Raw genomic sequence first — 14058 nt, forward strand, 5'->3', positions numbered from 1 at the left:
TTAATACTTCCGGTGAATAAAATAAGGGCATTTCACAATTACAGGACGAAAGTTCAATAGAAAGCGACGAGTTTGACATGAGTGATTCTACCAGAATGTCAGCCGTGAACTCCGACCTCAGCTCCAACCTTGAAGAGAGAATACAGAGTCCTCAGAATGTTCACAACCAACAAGATGGTGAGTGCTTGCTTTATAAATATGCGGCCATCTCTTAAGAGGTAACACACACAGGGTACATACATAATTAACTTTTTAAAGAAGATTGTTAGAGATTTTCTCTTCCTTCTACTGCCTGTCCACTTCTGTCACATTTTACTTCCGTTATTTTCTCTCGTTGCCTTCTCCACCAGTAAATATTTATTTGGTCTAATTTTTCAAGTTTTTTTCCTTGCGACTCCCACCGTATTTTGGGCCTCATTTATGAGAAGTGACGCATCGCTGCTTGAAAGCTGCGATGCGTCACTTCTCAGTGCGCCCTCCTTGCGACATGATGGATGCGTCATATTTACAGTATGACGCATCATGTCGCAAGGAGTTACAGTTACGTCAGTATTTCTGAACGTATCTGTAGGTGCAAAAGTGACGCATTGCTGGAGTGTGTCACAAAAGTGACGCAACTCCAGCAATGTGTCCTTTCACATGGGGCAAGCCCCATGTGAAAGGGCCTGCGTCAGTCTTATGCCTGCTGTGAGGCAGGCGTAAGATATTGACGCATTTGCACCCAAGAAGTGGCGCAGTGAAATCTCATAGATTTCACTGCGTCACTTCTACGATGCTTACTTATGTGGGAACGCCCACCCTGCATACATTATACCTGATGCAGGTATATTGTAGTGCAGGGGTTTACAAAGTGACGCATCTACCGAGATGCGTCACTTTGTAAATATGGTGCAACAAGGTCCAATTTTTGCATTGCTGGGCCGTCACAAAAAGTGACGCACCGGCGGCGCAAAAGTGACGCAAGGACTCATAAATGAGCCCCTTTGTTTTTAAGCTACCCCATACATTTTATTTGCCCTTTCTGCTTCAGACATACTTCTGATGATAAGTGATACGGCTGAAAAAATGTAGTACAATTTGTTTGCCATTTCTATATTTCCCCATAAAAAAATATTCTCTAAGTAATTTTCTTTACATTTGTAGTTAATATAGTTAGTTACATATGACAACAAAATTAAGTCAATTTCAATAGTTCATTATTTTTTAATTGCCTAAATGCTCTTCTTTACGTCATGTCTTCGTCCTGTGTGCAGCCTCTTGCGGAAATAGTTTTGGCACTAAATTGGGTCACATCATTTCATTCGAGTTACACAAAGCCGGTGTTGCAGAGATTGGCCTACCTTTGTGCAGGCCATAGTTTCAAGAGTGATGCTTACAAGATGTGGAACGTAGCCGCGCTTAAGGTGGCTGCCATTCATCTATGCTGTGATCGACCCATCCACCTACCTACACCCGACGAGCATTATGGGTGACATCTTCCACCACAACTGCAGTGCTGTCAAAGAACTGGTGGAGCAGAATATACTAGAGGTGTGGAAATCCTGGTATTGTGGTACAGGGGAGAATATCTATAGAAAAGGATAGATTTCCCCTCCCTCGGCTAACGCATTGCCTGGCCAGAGCTGTGCCCCCACCAGACTGGTGAACCATGGATAATGGTGATCCAGGGGCAGCCGTGACCATAGAGAGTGTTGCTGTCTGGTTCTGGTGATGGGGACCACAGAAGGAAAGAAGCAGAAGCAGTGTACTGATGTCCGCCTAGGGCACTGAGGAGTGCTGTCGGAGTTTCAACTCTCATGTTGGAAGACCACTGCTGCTGCTATGGCCACGCCAAGGGACAAGAATGCTCTTGTGCATTCTGATTGGACCGCACCAATGTGAGTAACGGTTTGGGAATCAGGGGCATTTTTTAATCGCCCTGGCCCAGCAGCCCATCTACCTGACTGACAGACCTTTCCATTGATGCATTCAGGCCCCATATTTCTGGGCATTGATGACCAATAAGTCCTACTTTTCTTAACACTGGTACAGCTGCATCTGCTGCCAACTGTATCCACCCTCTCACTCCAGTTGGTAGAACTGTGTCCTTTGCTCGGATTGAAGTGAGTGATGTGCTTTTTTCATGGTCTGACCCAGGGCACCCGGAATCTTGCCCGACTGGTTGGATGAGGCGGCCTCTATTAGTGGACTACACCTGGGGACCTCTTTATTTTGCAGCATACCAGGGGAGTGCACTAAGAAACCACTGTCTGTTGGTTCACACATCACAACAGAAGCACCAGAAGCAATTGCAGTTCTCAAAAGCAGTCGCTGGTCAGCTGAGGAAGGATCTGGAGTCCCAAGACCACAACAACCTGTCAAAGGCATAATTAAAAACATCTTGAAAGAACTTTCTTTAACAAAAAAGTTCTCTTATAGTTTAATAGAACAATGTGGCAGACACAAACTCTGATCTCTAGTCTATCCGAGCTGACATTTTTGCATCCCAAACTATCAGATTCAGTGGAATGCCCTCTTATCGCTTCTGAAGATATGCTTGAAGTGATGAGCAGAATGCAGGGTTGCGATTATGACCTGTTGAGCTTTATAAGAAAACTGTGGATCTAAAGGATATGAACAGATGGGCAGTAATAGAATATTAGATATCCCAGGTGCCTTTGATGGCAGAAATGGAATGGCTTGTCTGAGCCCCTTACCCCTTTCATTGCTCTTCATCACCTTTTCACTTCCTTTATAGTTTTTGCAAGGCCACAGAGTTGAAATGAGACGTCCACCAAAGGCCTATGTGAGCCTGCATGCTCCATCACCAACAGGCTCACTAGAACGCAATGGCCATAACGCATAAGAAGTGTCCCTTTGTTTTGAAAATCCTAACGTGTACATCTTGGCTGTTTTTTCCATGAGACCAACATAAAGAGGAAGATGTTTCTTGACCATGCAGCCTCTTCAGAAAAAAAGAGACGTTAGGTATGGATTGCTGGACCTGGTCACCATGTTGATCAACATGCATGGCCCGAATAGCGAATTCTGTGAGTCAGATTATCTGGAGAGGTTTCTTTAATCTTTTGGAAAAGGATCATTGCACACGTTGTGACTACCAGTGACTCATTTTCTAGGTCCTGACCAACCTTGCCTCTAAAGACAAGACTCTGGCAGCAGAGACAGACAGAAGTCTGAGGCGAAAAGGTAGGCAACATCGTAATGAAATTGGAGGGCTTTGACAGATAGAGATAGGGACAAATCCAGATCACCTTACAAGCCTTAATGACCCTTTGCAGTCAACACCCATGTACATACCTGATATTTACCTTCTATGTACTCACAGGCATCTTCTTGAATACCTAGCTGGGGCCTGGTGACATCTCGGGAGTACAGCTTTTCGCGTGTTTCGTGTTTCAATCAAAGTCATTAGCCCTGGACTATCTTTGAAACCCGCACTGATCTCAAACTCATGATAGTGGCCTCTCTGGACCAATCTACTTAGACAGATTGTGCTGAACATTGGCCTTCCAGGTTGTAGCGCCATATGCCTAGGTTGGGCAGCCTGCTATGGTCATAACAACTGCACCCACTACTGTTCGTCATGCAGACAGCTTTGGCAGTAGGTGAATGCTTATTAATATTTAGTGTTTGAAGACATATTGATTGCTAGCTGTTGTGAGATTTGTCCTTTTTTGTTGTTGTTTTGAATCTTCCTGCACAGTTTTCCTCTTCCTCAGGTATGTCTCGCCACCTCCCTTACCTCCTGTAGCACAATCAATACTTGGAGTCCATACCCTCTAGAACACTTCTCTTTGTTTAGGCTATGTTCATCTGATTTGTGCATCAAATATGACATTTCCAACACTACACATGTTTTATTCTGCATCTAGTAGTGCCACCTAAGTAAACCACATCATCAACAACTACATCTCCAGGCTTTGCCTCCCTACTTATACTGTTGGCCCCCTTGACATGCCCATTCTTCCCATACCCATCAAATTGATCCTGTGGGCATAAGTACAACATCACCTGCGGCGACACATAGGAGCCTATGTATATTTACACTGAATGTCAGTGGGCCCACACACTGCATAAAACACCAGAAGATATTCACCTATTTAGCCATACAGTTGCATGACATTGTGTTGTTACAGGAGACTCACTTTCTTCCGTACGAAGATGAGAAACTGAAATGGGATTGGGTTGGGCATTTAACGCTTCCACAATAAGGGATGATCTGGTGAGGGGCCCTCACTTACCACTGCTCACTGGTAAGGTGGTGTGGCTATCCTATTTAGAAATCATTACCAGTGATAGCACACAGCTTGTAGAAGGATGGTGGTCAGTTCTTTTTAGCTTGGATCTCTGTTTGTCCAAGTTGTAACACTTGTGATGAGCTTTGTGTATGCTCCTCAGTGGTCAAAAATTATCTGTTTGCTCACGCCTGCCAAGGGCTCTCGTGGAATGATGTAGCCTGACTTTGATTATAGGGGGGCCTGGAAAATGATGGTGGACCCATTCCTGGATAATTTGGGCAGGCCTAATCCAGGTCTGTTACATGATCTGCTCACTAACCTCTCGCTTAGAGACTTATGGCAACTTTTGCTTCTGCAGGACTGAAGTTACACTTTTGTGTTGTGTGTATACAGCATTTCCACCTGCATTGATTTTTTTTGTGTGCTTTTTATGCGGCTTTAGCGTTAGTGAAATAGTGTGACTTCCTTATGGGTGGACTTTCATATCATTGCCTGGTTTGACTGCTACTTGGCCGTGGTTTTGTAACACTGCTGCCCTGTAATTGGCCCATGATCTCGTACATGTATGGGCCAGGAAAATAAGAAACCATTGTGAGTACACCTGGCGAATGTTCTTCAAGATATTGAGGGTTATGTGTCCTCAGACCAAACATTGTTGGTAGCCAGTAAGGCCTGTTTCAGTGGTCTCATCTCAAGAGACTCAGTGGAACAGAAACAAAAATGTCTGGATAATCAGGCAGAGCTTGAAGCTTCTGTTAGAGCACTGACTAAACATTACTATGATTCACCTCTGATCAGATATCCCAAGACCTGACCAGGGCAAACTACAAACCTAAAACACACTTCATGATGCAACCTAACTCTGCTTTCCATTGTTTGAAACAAAAGCATGAACAGGGGGATAAGGTGGACCGACTACGGGCACTTCAGCTGCAAAAACAGGAGGGCAAATCAACAGTGCCGGCCAAATGTGCAGCAGGGGAAGCTCTCGGACCTATCTGGGAGATATTCTTGGAGAATTCTCATTGTTTTGTCTCAAAACGTTACAAATCCAAGCGCGACTGTACTTCCTACCCGAGAGGACAATTCCTGCCAGGCATTTTACTGCTGCATTTAGTTGAGGAACGAATGGTGTCCCTAAGTGGCTACATTTCGGGAGAAGGGATAGGGAAGCCCATCGGTGATATGAGTACTGGGAAGGCACCTGGAGAACACAGCTTTCCAAATGAACACTGCAAGACCAAGAAGGCTCAGGCCTCACATTTGCTATGGTAGACAACACCAGAAGCTCCTGCATCTCCTCTGCCAGGCTAGGGATGACTGCAAGGGCAGAGCTGTCCTTTCAATGCCATAAAGGTGGACAATCAGATAGAATGGAGCTACCTCTTAAGCACACTAGAAAGAGCGGTATCGGGTGAGAAGTGTGTATAGTCTGATGGCTATCCACCTACCTCTTTGCCCATGTATCTTTTAATGTTTTTTTAATCTTAGTCCTTGTCCTTAGAAGGAGAACCCCTCAAGGATGTCTATTATCCTTGCTGCTATCCTAGAACTTGAGTTGTTGACTGCTAAAATTCGCCAAAAACCATCAATCTGGAGTGATTTTTAGGCTCTAGTCCGAGAGACCATTACACAGAATTTACATTTTCCAGGGAGGTAATGCAGCAGTGTAATGTAGACATTCGTGTACCTTCTCGGAAGCCAATAGCAGCTTAGGAATCATTGTTACATCTGTTATGATTCCATGGGGTAAGGGGTGCCATAGGATCATGATGTAACATTTCCTTCCTTTATGGAGCTTTGTTTTTCCAGTATGATGGCCATCTTGAGAATTTAAGAAGTGATTGACAGGATGAACTCGAAGACAAGGACACCTTGTTCATACGTGGGCGAGTTGGTCACATTATTTTAGTTAACCTTTCAGTGTGCAGCATTGCAGTCATGGTTACAAGAAAGATTTATAAACATAATTGAAAGACTTTCTGCCGCTGCGAGCTATCATATCCACCCACTTCCAGCCTTCCCCCAGCTTATATACCCTAGACTGACAAATATTTTTCTATAAATTGCTATATATTTCCCCTGACTTTAGCAATACTTACTCCTGAATGTCCAGGAGTAAGGCACGCTTTTTCACAGAAAAAAACTTTGTAAATAGAGTCTTTTTTAATTTGTTTTTGACATCTCTCATTATATGATTCCATACTTTGACTCTAAGGTTCATCTAGCTTTCTATCCTCTTTCTCTTTATCCTGCAAGTAATAAGGATCCATGTAATGTAAAAAGTATGAGGCGTACACAGTCGATCAAAGCAGCAAAGTGCGATATAGCAGCACTTGTACTCCCCACACAGTTTGCTGGTAGAGAAAGGGTCTTCTGGATCCTTGTGTCATACACCAGGCAGCAGCAGGGCTCTTCTGTTGTATTGAAGAGTGGATGTGCCTTCATGTGCATATAGGTGATCTCCATGCAGACGAGATTGTTTGGATGGCCACGACCATGATGTATTACTAAACTTGGTCCAAGCCAACGGCGGGTCAGATTGCTGACTGCACACGGAAAGGGGTCTACAGTTTGCACCTCTCTAAGGGGGACGACAAACGCATTTTGCAGACACTCCAAGGAACCCCTCTGTAAAACCTTCATATTAGGGGATGTCCCAGCACCCTGAAACTGATGGCCCGGAGGACCCCTAGAATGCAGCCATGAAGAGCAGCAGCCATGCTGCTGGATGTGCACTAGCATGTCCCTGCAGCACGCGTTTTGTGAGGGTCTACGACTCACCCCTTCTCCTCAAAGGGACTCTCAGGTCCAAAATGACCCATTTTCCCAAATGCTGTTATTTTCCTAACCACCAATGTAATTTGCTCCCAAGGCTCCTCTGCTTGGGGACAGAGGAGGGTAATATGCACAGGAAGTGGGTCTCTTGAGCGCTTTAAGCACAACATTTTAATAGGATCCCCTAGGGACCCCTAGAGCATCACATCTTGTGGAGACCTAATGATAATGCCTCCAACAGCCTAGCTAACTCCTTAGTAGCCAACATGGCACCTGAAGCTGGCACAGTAAGTGAGCAGGGCTGCATTCACATGCACACAAACAACTGGAAGTGTGGTTCAACCCACACATCGGAGCTAAGTGGCATGCTTGGCTGGCAAGATTCTCCAGCCGGCAGACCACACAGATAAACTCCTCTCTGCTCTGCATGGTGGGGGCAGGCACTCATGGTGGGTGGTAACCTTGGTTACCATCCACCGGAAGCACAGATAGCCTTGATTCCAACATGCTGTAAATGCAGAACACTAACTTAGAACAGTGTGAATTGGTCCATTAATAATTTCTTTTAGCACAAAAAGGAAACATTTTGCTTTGAAAAATGGTATGCAAAGCCATGTTCTTTATAGGAAATCCAATTAAGCTGCTAATTATCTGCTGTGCTGCTTTGTAATTAGAAATGCTATTAAAATGTTATTTCTTGCTCCAATATTTAGCCAATAAAGCTAAGAACTATTCCTTGAATGTTTGAATGATTTTTTACGATCCGATTAAACGTTTTGATACAGCATTGGACACATAGAATAAACATCCTTTACTCACTGGCCAGTTGGCATCCAGACAAACAAGACGTCACAGCGAACAAAAGAGAAACATAAAGGAGTATGGGGAGTTGAAGCGTACAGATGTTGCTAATATCCATGCATTTGTATCGCATCTTCCACCAACATATTTATGAATGGCTGAGGATACTTTGGTTGTCTCGCCAGCTTCATGTAATTCCAAAAAATAAGAAAAAAAGATGCATGTTTGTATACATACATAGAGGGGCAATAGATCAGCTCTCTTCATCTACTGATCTGTTCAGCTGACATCCACATGTTGCTTCTGCCACCACACAGCATGGATAAAGCATGGGGTAAGTAGGGCAGCCCACTACAGCCATTGACTCGCTTGCAGGCATGTGGCACATCTGAAAAAAGGTGTATCTATACCAATGCTGGTGTGCCAGTACTTTCTTTGCTGTCGCTTCTTTCTTTAAATTCTTTATAATTTGTGTGTTTAAACTATGTCTTCAGTATCCAGTAGTCCAAAGGAAAAAAAAATATATATATATATATATGTATATATATAAATATATTTTTTTTTTGTGTGCAAATCTAGCAATCATATTTTCGTATGATGCTGTTTTAAACTAAAAAGGATTTCTTTACATGTTTTACATACAGGAGCTGTTATGAAGTCCCCATACTGTTCTTTTCAAATTATATGTCGTGTTTTTTCTTAAATGTAATATTTTTATTTCAAGCATCAGATGACAAGTTTTCTTCTTTTTGTTTTTTTTGTGGCATTTGTTTGCAGTAAAAAAACATTTGTAACCATGTTCTGTAATGTTTTGATACTTTGATTTTTTACTGCGTGGTTGTTACCCTGTAAAGAGTGCCATAGTGCTATAGTGGCTCATCCCGAATCAGAAAGACATTTTATAGACAATAAAGAAAAAACTGATTTTGAGCTGTTTTGTAAAAGTGGGTAGTTAGCGGTCTGGCGAGCTGCGAGAGGCAACTTGCTCCAAAATATAGCAGCCAGGAAGGAGAAGGGGTGGGCACCATTTCTCTAACCCAGCACCAGCTTGCCAAGCCTAGATCTATTGTGTTTTCAATTCTTGTTTTAAGTGTGCGATACACATTTTTGTTAATAGGCAAATAATTCTGGTAGTTGACAATATATATTTTTTTAGTTCTATAGAATATATTTTCTATCATCCTAGTTTCTTGTGTTTCGATTTGCATTAAAACTTTAAGATGTCAATGCCCGTGCTCCTCAGAATATAACCAGGGCCAAGTACTAGCCATCAATCTTTATATAGATAGTTTTCTGTAAGTGCAGTACATGTGCTAGGAAAATTGAGAATTGGCTCTTTACTGGCAGTCGTGTACATGCAAGTTTATTTTCTGAGCAGATTTGTTGAGTGCTAACTCATTTCTGAAAGGCTATCCCAGCCCTAAGTCCACTCAGACCAGAATAGGAACAGATCAAGAGCACAAAAAAGGAGAAGAGAGCAAACAGAAATTACTTTGGGAAAACAAAGATCTTAAGGCGTTTCCTGAATAACAGATTAGTGGTAAGCCGTTTTATTTTTTTAGAGTATTATATAGCGCAAACTAGACCTGAGACATCCGGTATCAGCGCTTTACATGAGCACCAGTTTCGTTACAGATGGACACATTCATGTTCCAGGGAGAGGGCATTTCTGTGAGCAGCTGCAACATATGTGAGTGAACAGCCACTCCAATTCTCCATGTTGCGATCACTACCTGATTGTCTGATCTATGGGACCAACTGGTTTGTGAAAGAATACTCTTTTCCTCAAAATAAGTAGGCCAGTCGCTTATAGTACTCTGTGAGTACGGCAGAGCAACTTAAAAACAGCACTCTTACGAACTGGTAAGTAGTGAAAAGACTGAAGGGTGAGGGTTACTGCAGCTCTCCTGGGAATATTGCCTATCAAGTAGGCACTAGCTTCTGAATTATTTGGAGGGGAGAAAAGAGAAAATCCACCATGCCAACTTATAGTTTGTTGCCATAACCTAAACAGCTGAAACCACATGCCTGGACAAGGTTTTTCTGACGCTGAATAGGAAGCCAATAGAAGATTTTACACAGAAGGCAAAGGCCACAGCATGAACTACAGACAGACAACCTGCTCCCCCGCAGTAGCAAATTGTTTGATAGGATCCCTAAGTTCCTTACCACTTTCTTGGGGTTGTGAGGTGTTCCAAGTTTAGTGGGCCATTAGGAGTCATTCCAAAGAGACTCTGCCTTGCCAACAAAATCACCTCCATTTTATCTCCGATCCTTCATCCGCTTAGGTACTGAAGTCAGGCATTCTAGTAGATTGCATCTGAAGGAATCAGTGCTGTCAACTAGAGATATAATATCTGAATATCATCAGTGTAAGATGTAATGTTAAACCCCTTTGCTCTCACTATGTCCACTAGAAGGGTCAGATAACTATTAAGGAGTGTGGGGCTAAAATCTGAGCCTTCTGGAATGAGACATGATACAGGTGAAGACTTAGATCTAGTTGACTGGAGACCGTTCCCATGCAACCGTTTGATGAGGACGGTATGGGATACAGTATCAAAGGTTGTAGAGAAGTTCAACAGGATGAGAATAGCAGATTAAATCCCATCCACAGTAAGCCTGGCGTTCTCTATCATGACCAGTTTCTGTGCTATGATTAGCTCTGAAACCTGTCTGAGAAATATCCGGCTGATTGTTCTCTTCTAAGTAGAGAAGAAGTTGAGAATTAATATCTTCTCTATAGTTTTCACCCAATATGGAAGAGGAGAGATGGGTCGGTAATTTGTCGTGTGAGGATATCTGCTTCTGCTTGCTTTAGCAGTGGGAGCGCCAGCGCGTGTTTCCAACCGCAGGGCCCTCCCCTGCCCCCAAGGAATTATTGAGCGAATCGCTAAGCTAAGGATTAAGAAAGACGCAAATTGTGAGAAAATATAGTGAGGGCATACATCAAGTGGACACCCTGATTTGGTCATGGGCTTAGTATTCTTCTCAGCGTGAATTTGTGGGGGATCAAAAGTGCCCGAAGAAGCAGAGGATGCTGGGTGGGGTCATCTCTAAAGCGAGGGAGACAAGAACCAAATGGGAGGCAAAAATAACATTGATTTTATCCTTGAAATATGAAGCTATGTTTGTGCAAAAGGCTAAAGAGACAGGTGTGGGTTGCCTGCAAATTCTGGGATGTGCTAACTCTCTGGCAATCTTTTAGAGTTGCTTTGTAAGGTTTTGCTTTCCACAATCCTGGTTGAAAAATAAGCACTGGAGCCTGGCCACTCAGTTTATGATAGCTTTTAAAAATATTTTTTAAACTTGAGTTATCCACTTCTATCTATTCCAGTCATGCGCAAGCGTCTCTAGACGATTTGCAATCTCTCTTGTGTAACTGCAGCTCATGAGGGACCATTTGGCCGTTACTGCTTTCCTGGCATGGTTAGCGCTTTTCAAAGGAGCAATAACATCAAAGGCCTCCGTCAAGGCCGACTTGAACGTGGAAACCACCTCATTTATGCTTTGACTATAATATAGGTTGGGCATCTGAAGTACAGAGGTTAGGCATTCTGGCGACAGATTGCGCCACACCCTATTTTTAGACTTAGTCATCTTAGTGGCGTGGCTTCAATTGATTGATGGAGATCGAACATTTTATTAAATAGTTATTTTGACCAAGTTAGAGAAATTATAGAGTTCAGAGTCGAAGAGTCTATGGGGCATATTTACATGCTGGCGATAAAAAGTTATCGCCGCTTTTGCGGCCGTTTTCGGCCGAAAAGCAGCGATAATTTTATCGCCTCATTAGCAAGGCCATGCTAACGCGTGAAATCTTGCTTTAGCGTGGGGATTCCTAACTCCCAGCTTTGCATCTCTAATGAGATGCAAAGTGGGTGTTCCTGACCTAACATGACAGGAGAAATGTGGCTAAGCGACATTTCTCCTATCATCAAGCCCCACGCTATGAAGCATAGCGGCAAGAAAAGTAGTGATAACCCCTGTTATCGCTACTTTCCTTACGCCTGCTTCAGGACTGACTTAGCCATGATATCCTATGGAAGGAGGATATCATGGCTAAGTTTGTGAGTCCCTATCAGCAAGCTAACGCCACATTTCGTGAGATTATCGCTGGGTTTCCAGCGATAATCTCACGGGTTCAGTGACTAAATATCGAGGGACAAAATATCGACTATACAAAAAATCGACACCAAAATATCGAGGGACAGAATATCGACTCCCTATCTACAAACAGGTAAGTACTAAAATATCGATTCCAAAATATAGACTTTCAAAATATAGTTAGCCAAAATATCGAATTTTTTAAATGTATTAAAAATAATATGAAATTAATTAAATATTAAAAACAATTAAATAAAACATACATAATATAATATAAAAAAGCTTAAAATGTAAACATAATATTAGTAATTTAAAAAAGTCGAGATTTTGTTGGATACTGAGGGGCCGATTACGATCCTGGAAAAACCCGGTACAAACCGTGGGTCGGAGCTTTTTCTCCGTCCGACTCGTACCGGGTTGTAAAACTTTACAAACATGCAATTACGATTCGTACGGAAACACCATTCCCGTACGATTCGGAAAAAAGACCAACCGACAGAAAAATACATACAAATGTGATCCGGGACACCGCGGACGTGACGTCCGGACGGAGTTAGGCATGTTTTTATGTACCAGCAATTACGATTCGCACCGACTGCAGTCCGGATGGGAAAATTTTTACGGCACCTAAAAAGTGCCGGAAAAGCTAAGTACGCAGCGATGCGATCTGATTAGGGGGCCCGGTACGCGCCATACCCCCCCCCCCGCCCCCCGTATGTACGGAGCGTACCCCCGTACCCCCCAGCCCCCCGTATGTACGGAGCGTACCCCCACCCCCGTATGTACGGAGCATACCCCCACCCCCGTATGTACGGAGCGTACCCCCACCCCCGTATGTACGGAGCGTACCCCCCAGCCCCCTGTATGTACGGAGCGTACCCCCGTACCCCCCAGCCCCCGTATGTACGGAGCATACCCCCACCCCCATATGTACGGAGCGTACCCCCACCCCCGTATGTACGGTGAGGACCCCCAGCGCTATGCGCTGGGGGTCCGCACCGTACATATGGGGGTGGGGGTACGCTCCGTACATACGGGGGGCTGGGGGGTACGCTCCATACATACGGGGGGCTGGGGATACGGCGCGCCCATCCGCGGGGTGGCTGGGGGTACGGCGCGAACATACGGGGGGCGGGGGGGGGGGGTACGGCGCGTACCAGGCACTTGTTTGGACATCTCCATGGTTGCTATGGGAGTTCGCTCCGGACGGTCTTTTTTCCATACAGTTGTACAATCGGACGGATGGGACGGATCGTAATTGCGCATTGGGACTTCAGTTTTCCCATTTGTACGTAAAAATGTCCGGGGACGTGTCGGAGACTTATCCCGACCCGAGGACGTGTGGGGGAATTTTCCCAATGCGATTTGTATGGACTTTTTCCCATACGAATCGTACTTGGCAATTTGTACGGCGCTTTTACCATTTGTACGGAAAAAAGTCCAGATTCAATTCGGTTGGGGAAATTTTTTCCAGGATCCTAATCGGCACCTGAGAGTGTAAAAATTACTATTCCCACTCCAGTGAGTGCACCAGTAGGGAAAGCGTTGGATAGCGTAGGGGTAAAAATTACTATTCCCACTCCAGTGAGTGCAACAGTAGGGAAAACGTTGGATAGCGTAGGGGTAAAAATTACTATTCCAACTCCAAACAGTGCAACAGTAGGGAAAGCGTTGGATAGCGGGAGGGTAACAATTACTATTCCCACTCCAGAGAGTGCAACACTAAGGAAAGCGTTGGATAGCGCAGGGGTAAAAATTACTATTCCCACTCCAGTGAGTGCAACAGTAGGGAAAGCGTTGGATAGTGGGAGGGTAACAATTACTATTCCCACTCCAGAGAGTGCAACAGTAGGGAAAGTGTTGGATAGCGGGAGGGTAACAATTACTATTCCCACTGCAGAGAGTGCAAAAGCGGGGAAAGGGTTGGATAGCGTAGGGGTAAGAATTACTATTCCCACTCCAGAGAGTGCAACAGTAGGGAAAGTGTTGGATAGCGTAGAGGTAAAAATTACTATTCCCACTCCAGCGAGTGCAACAGTAGGGAAAGCGTTGGATAGCGGGAGGGTAACAATTACTATTCCCACTCCAGAGAGTGCAACACTAGGGAAAACGTTGGATAGCGCAGGGGTAAAAA

The 14058-nt window shown here is 44.1% G+C and overlaps 1 protein-coding gene across 2 annotated transcripts in view; it reads left to right on the forward strand.

The window, feature by feature from the left end:
* The window catches only part of NOL4 (nucleolar protein 4), a 666365-nt gene that overhangs the window by 331829 nt on the left and 320478 nt on the right, over nt 1-14058 (forward strand). For both annotated transcript variants that reach the window (XM_085605684.1, XM_085605683.1), the window contains exon 6: nt 45-177. In XM_085605684.1, coding sequence (XP_085461810.1) covers nt 45-177 — 133 coding nt within the window. The remainder of the gene's footprint in view (nt 1-44; nt 178-14058) is intronic.

The sequence above is a fragment of the Triturus cristatus genome, chromosome 5_1, assembly GCF_964204655.1.
Source record: "Triturus cristatus chromosome 5_1, aTriCri1.1, whole genome shotgun sequence".
NCBI classification, from domain to species: domain Eukaryota; kingdom Metazoa; phylum Chordata; class Amphibia; order Caudata; family Salamandridae; genus Triturus; species Triturus cristatus.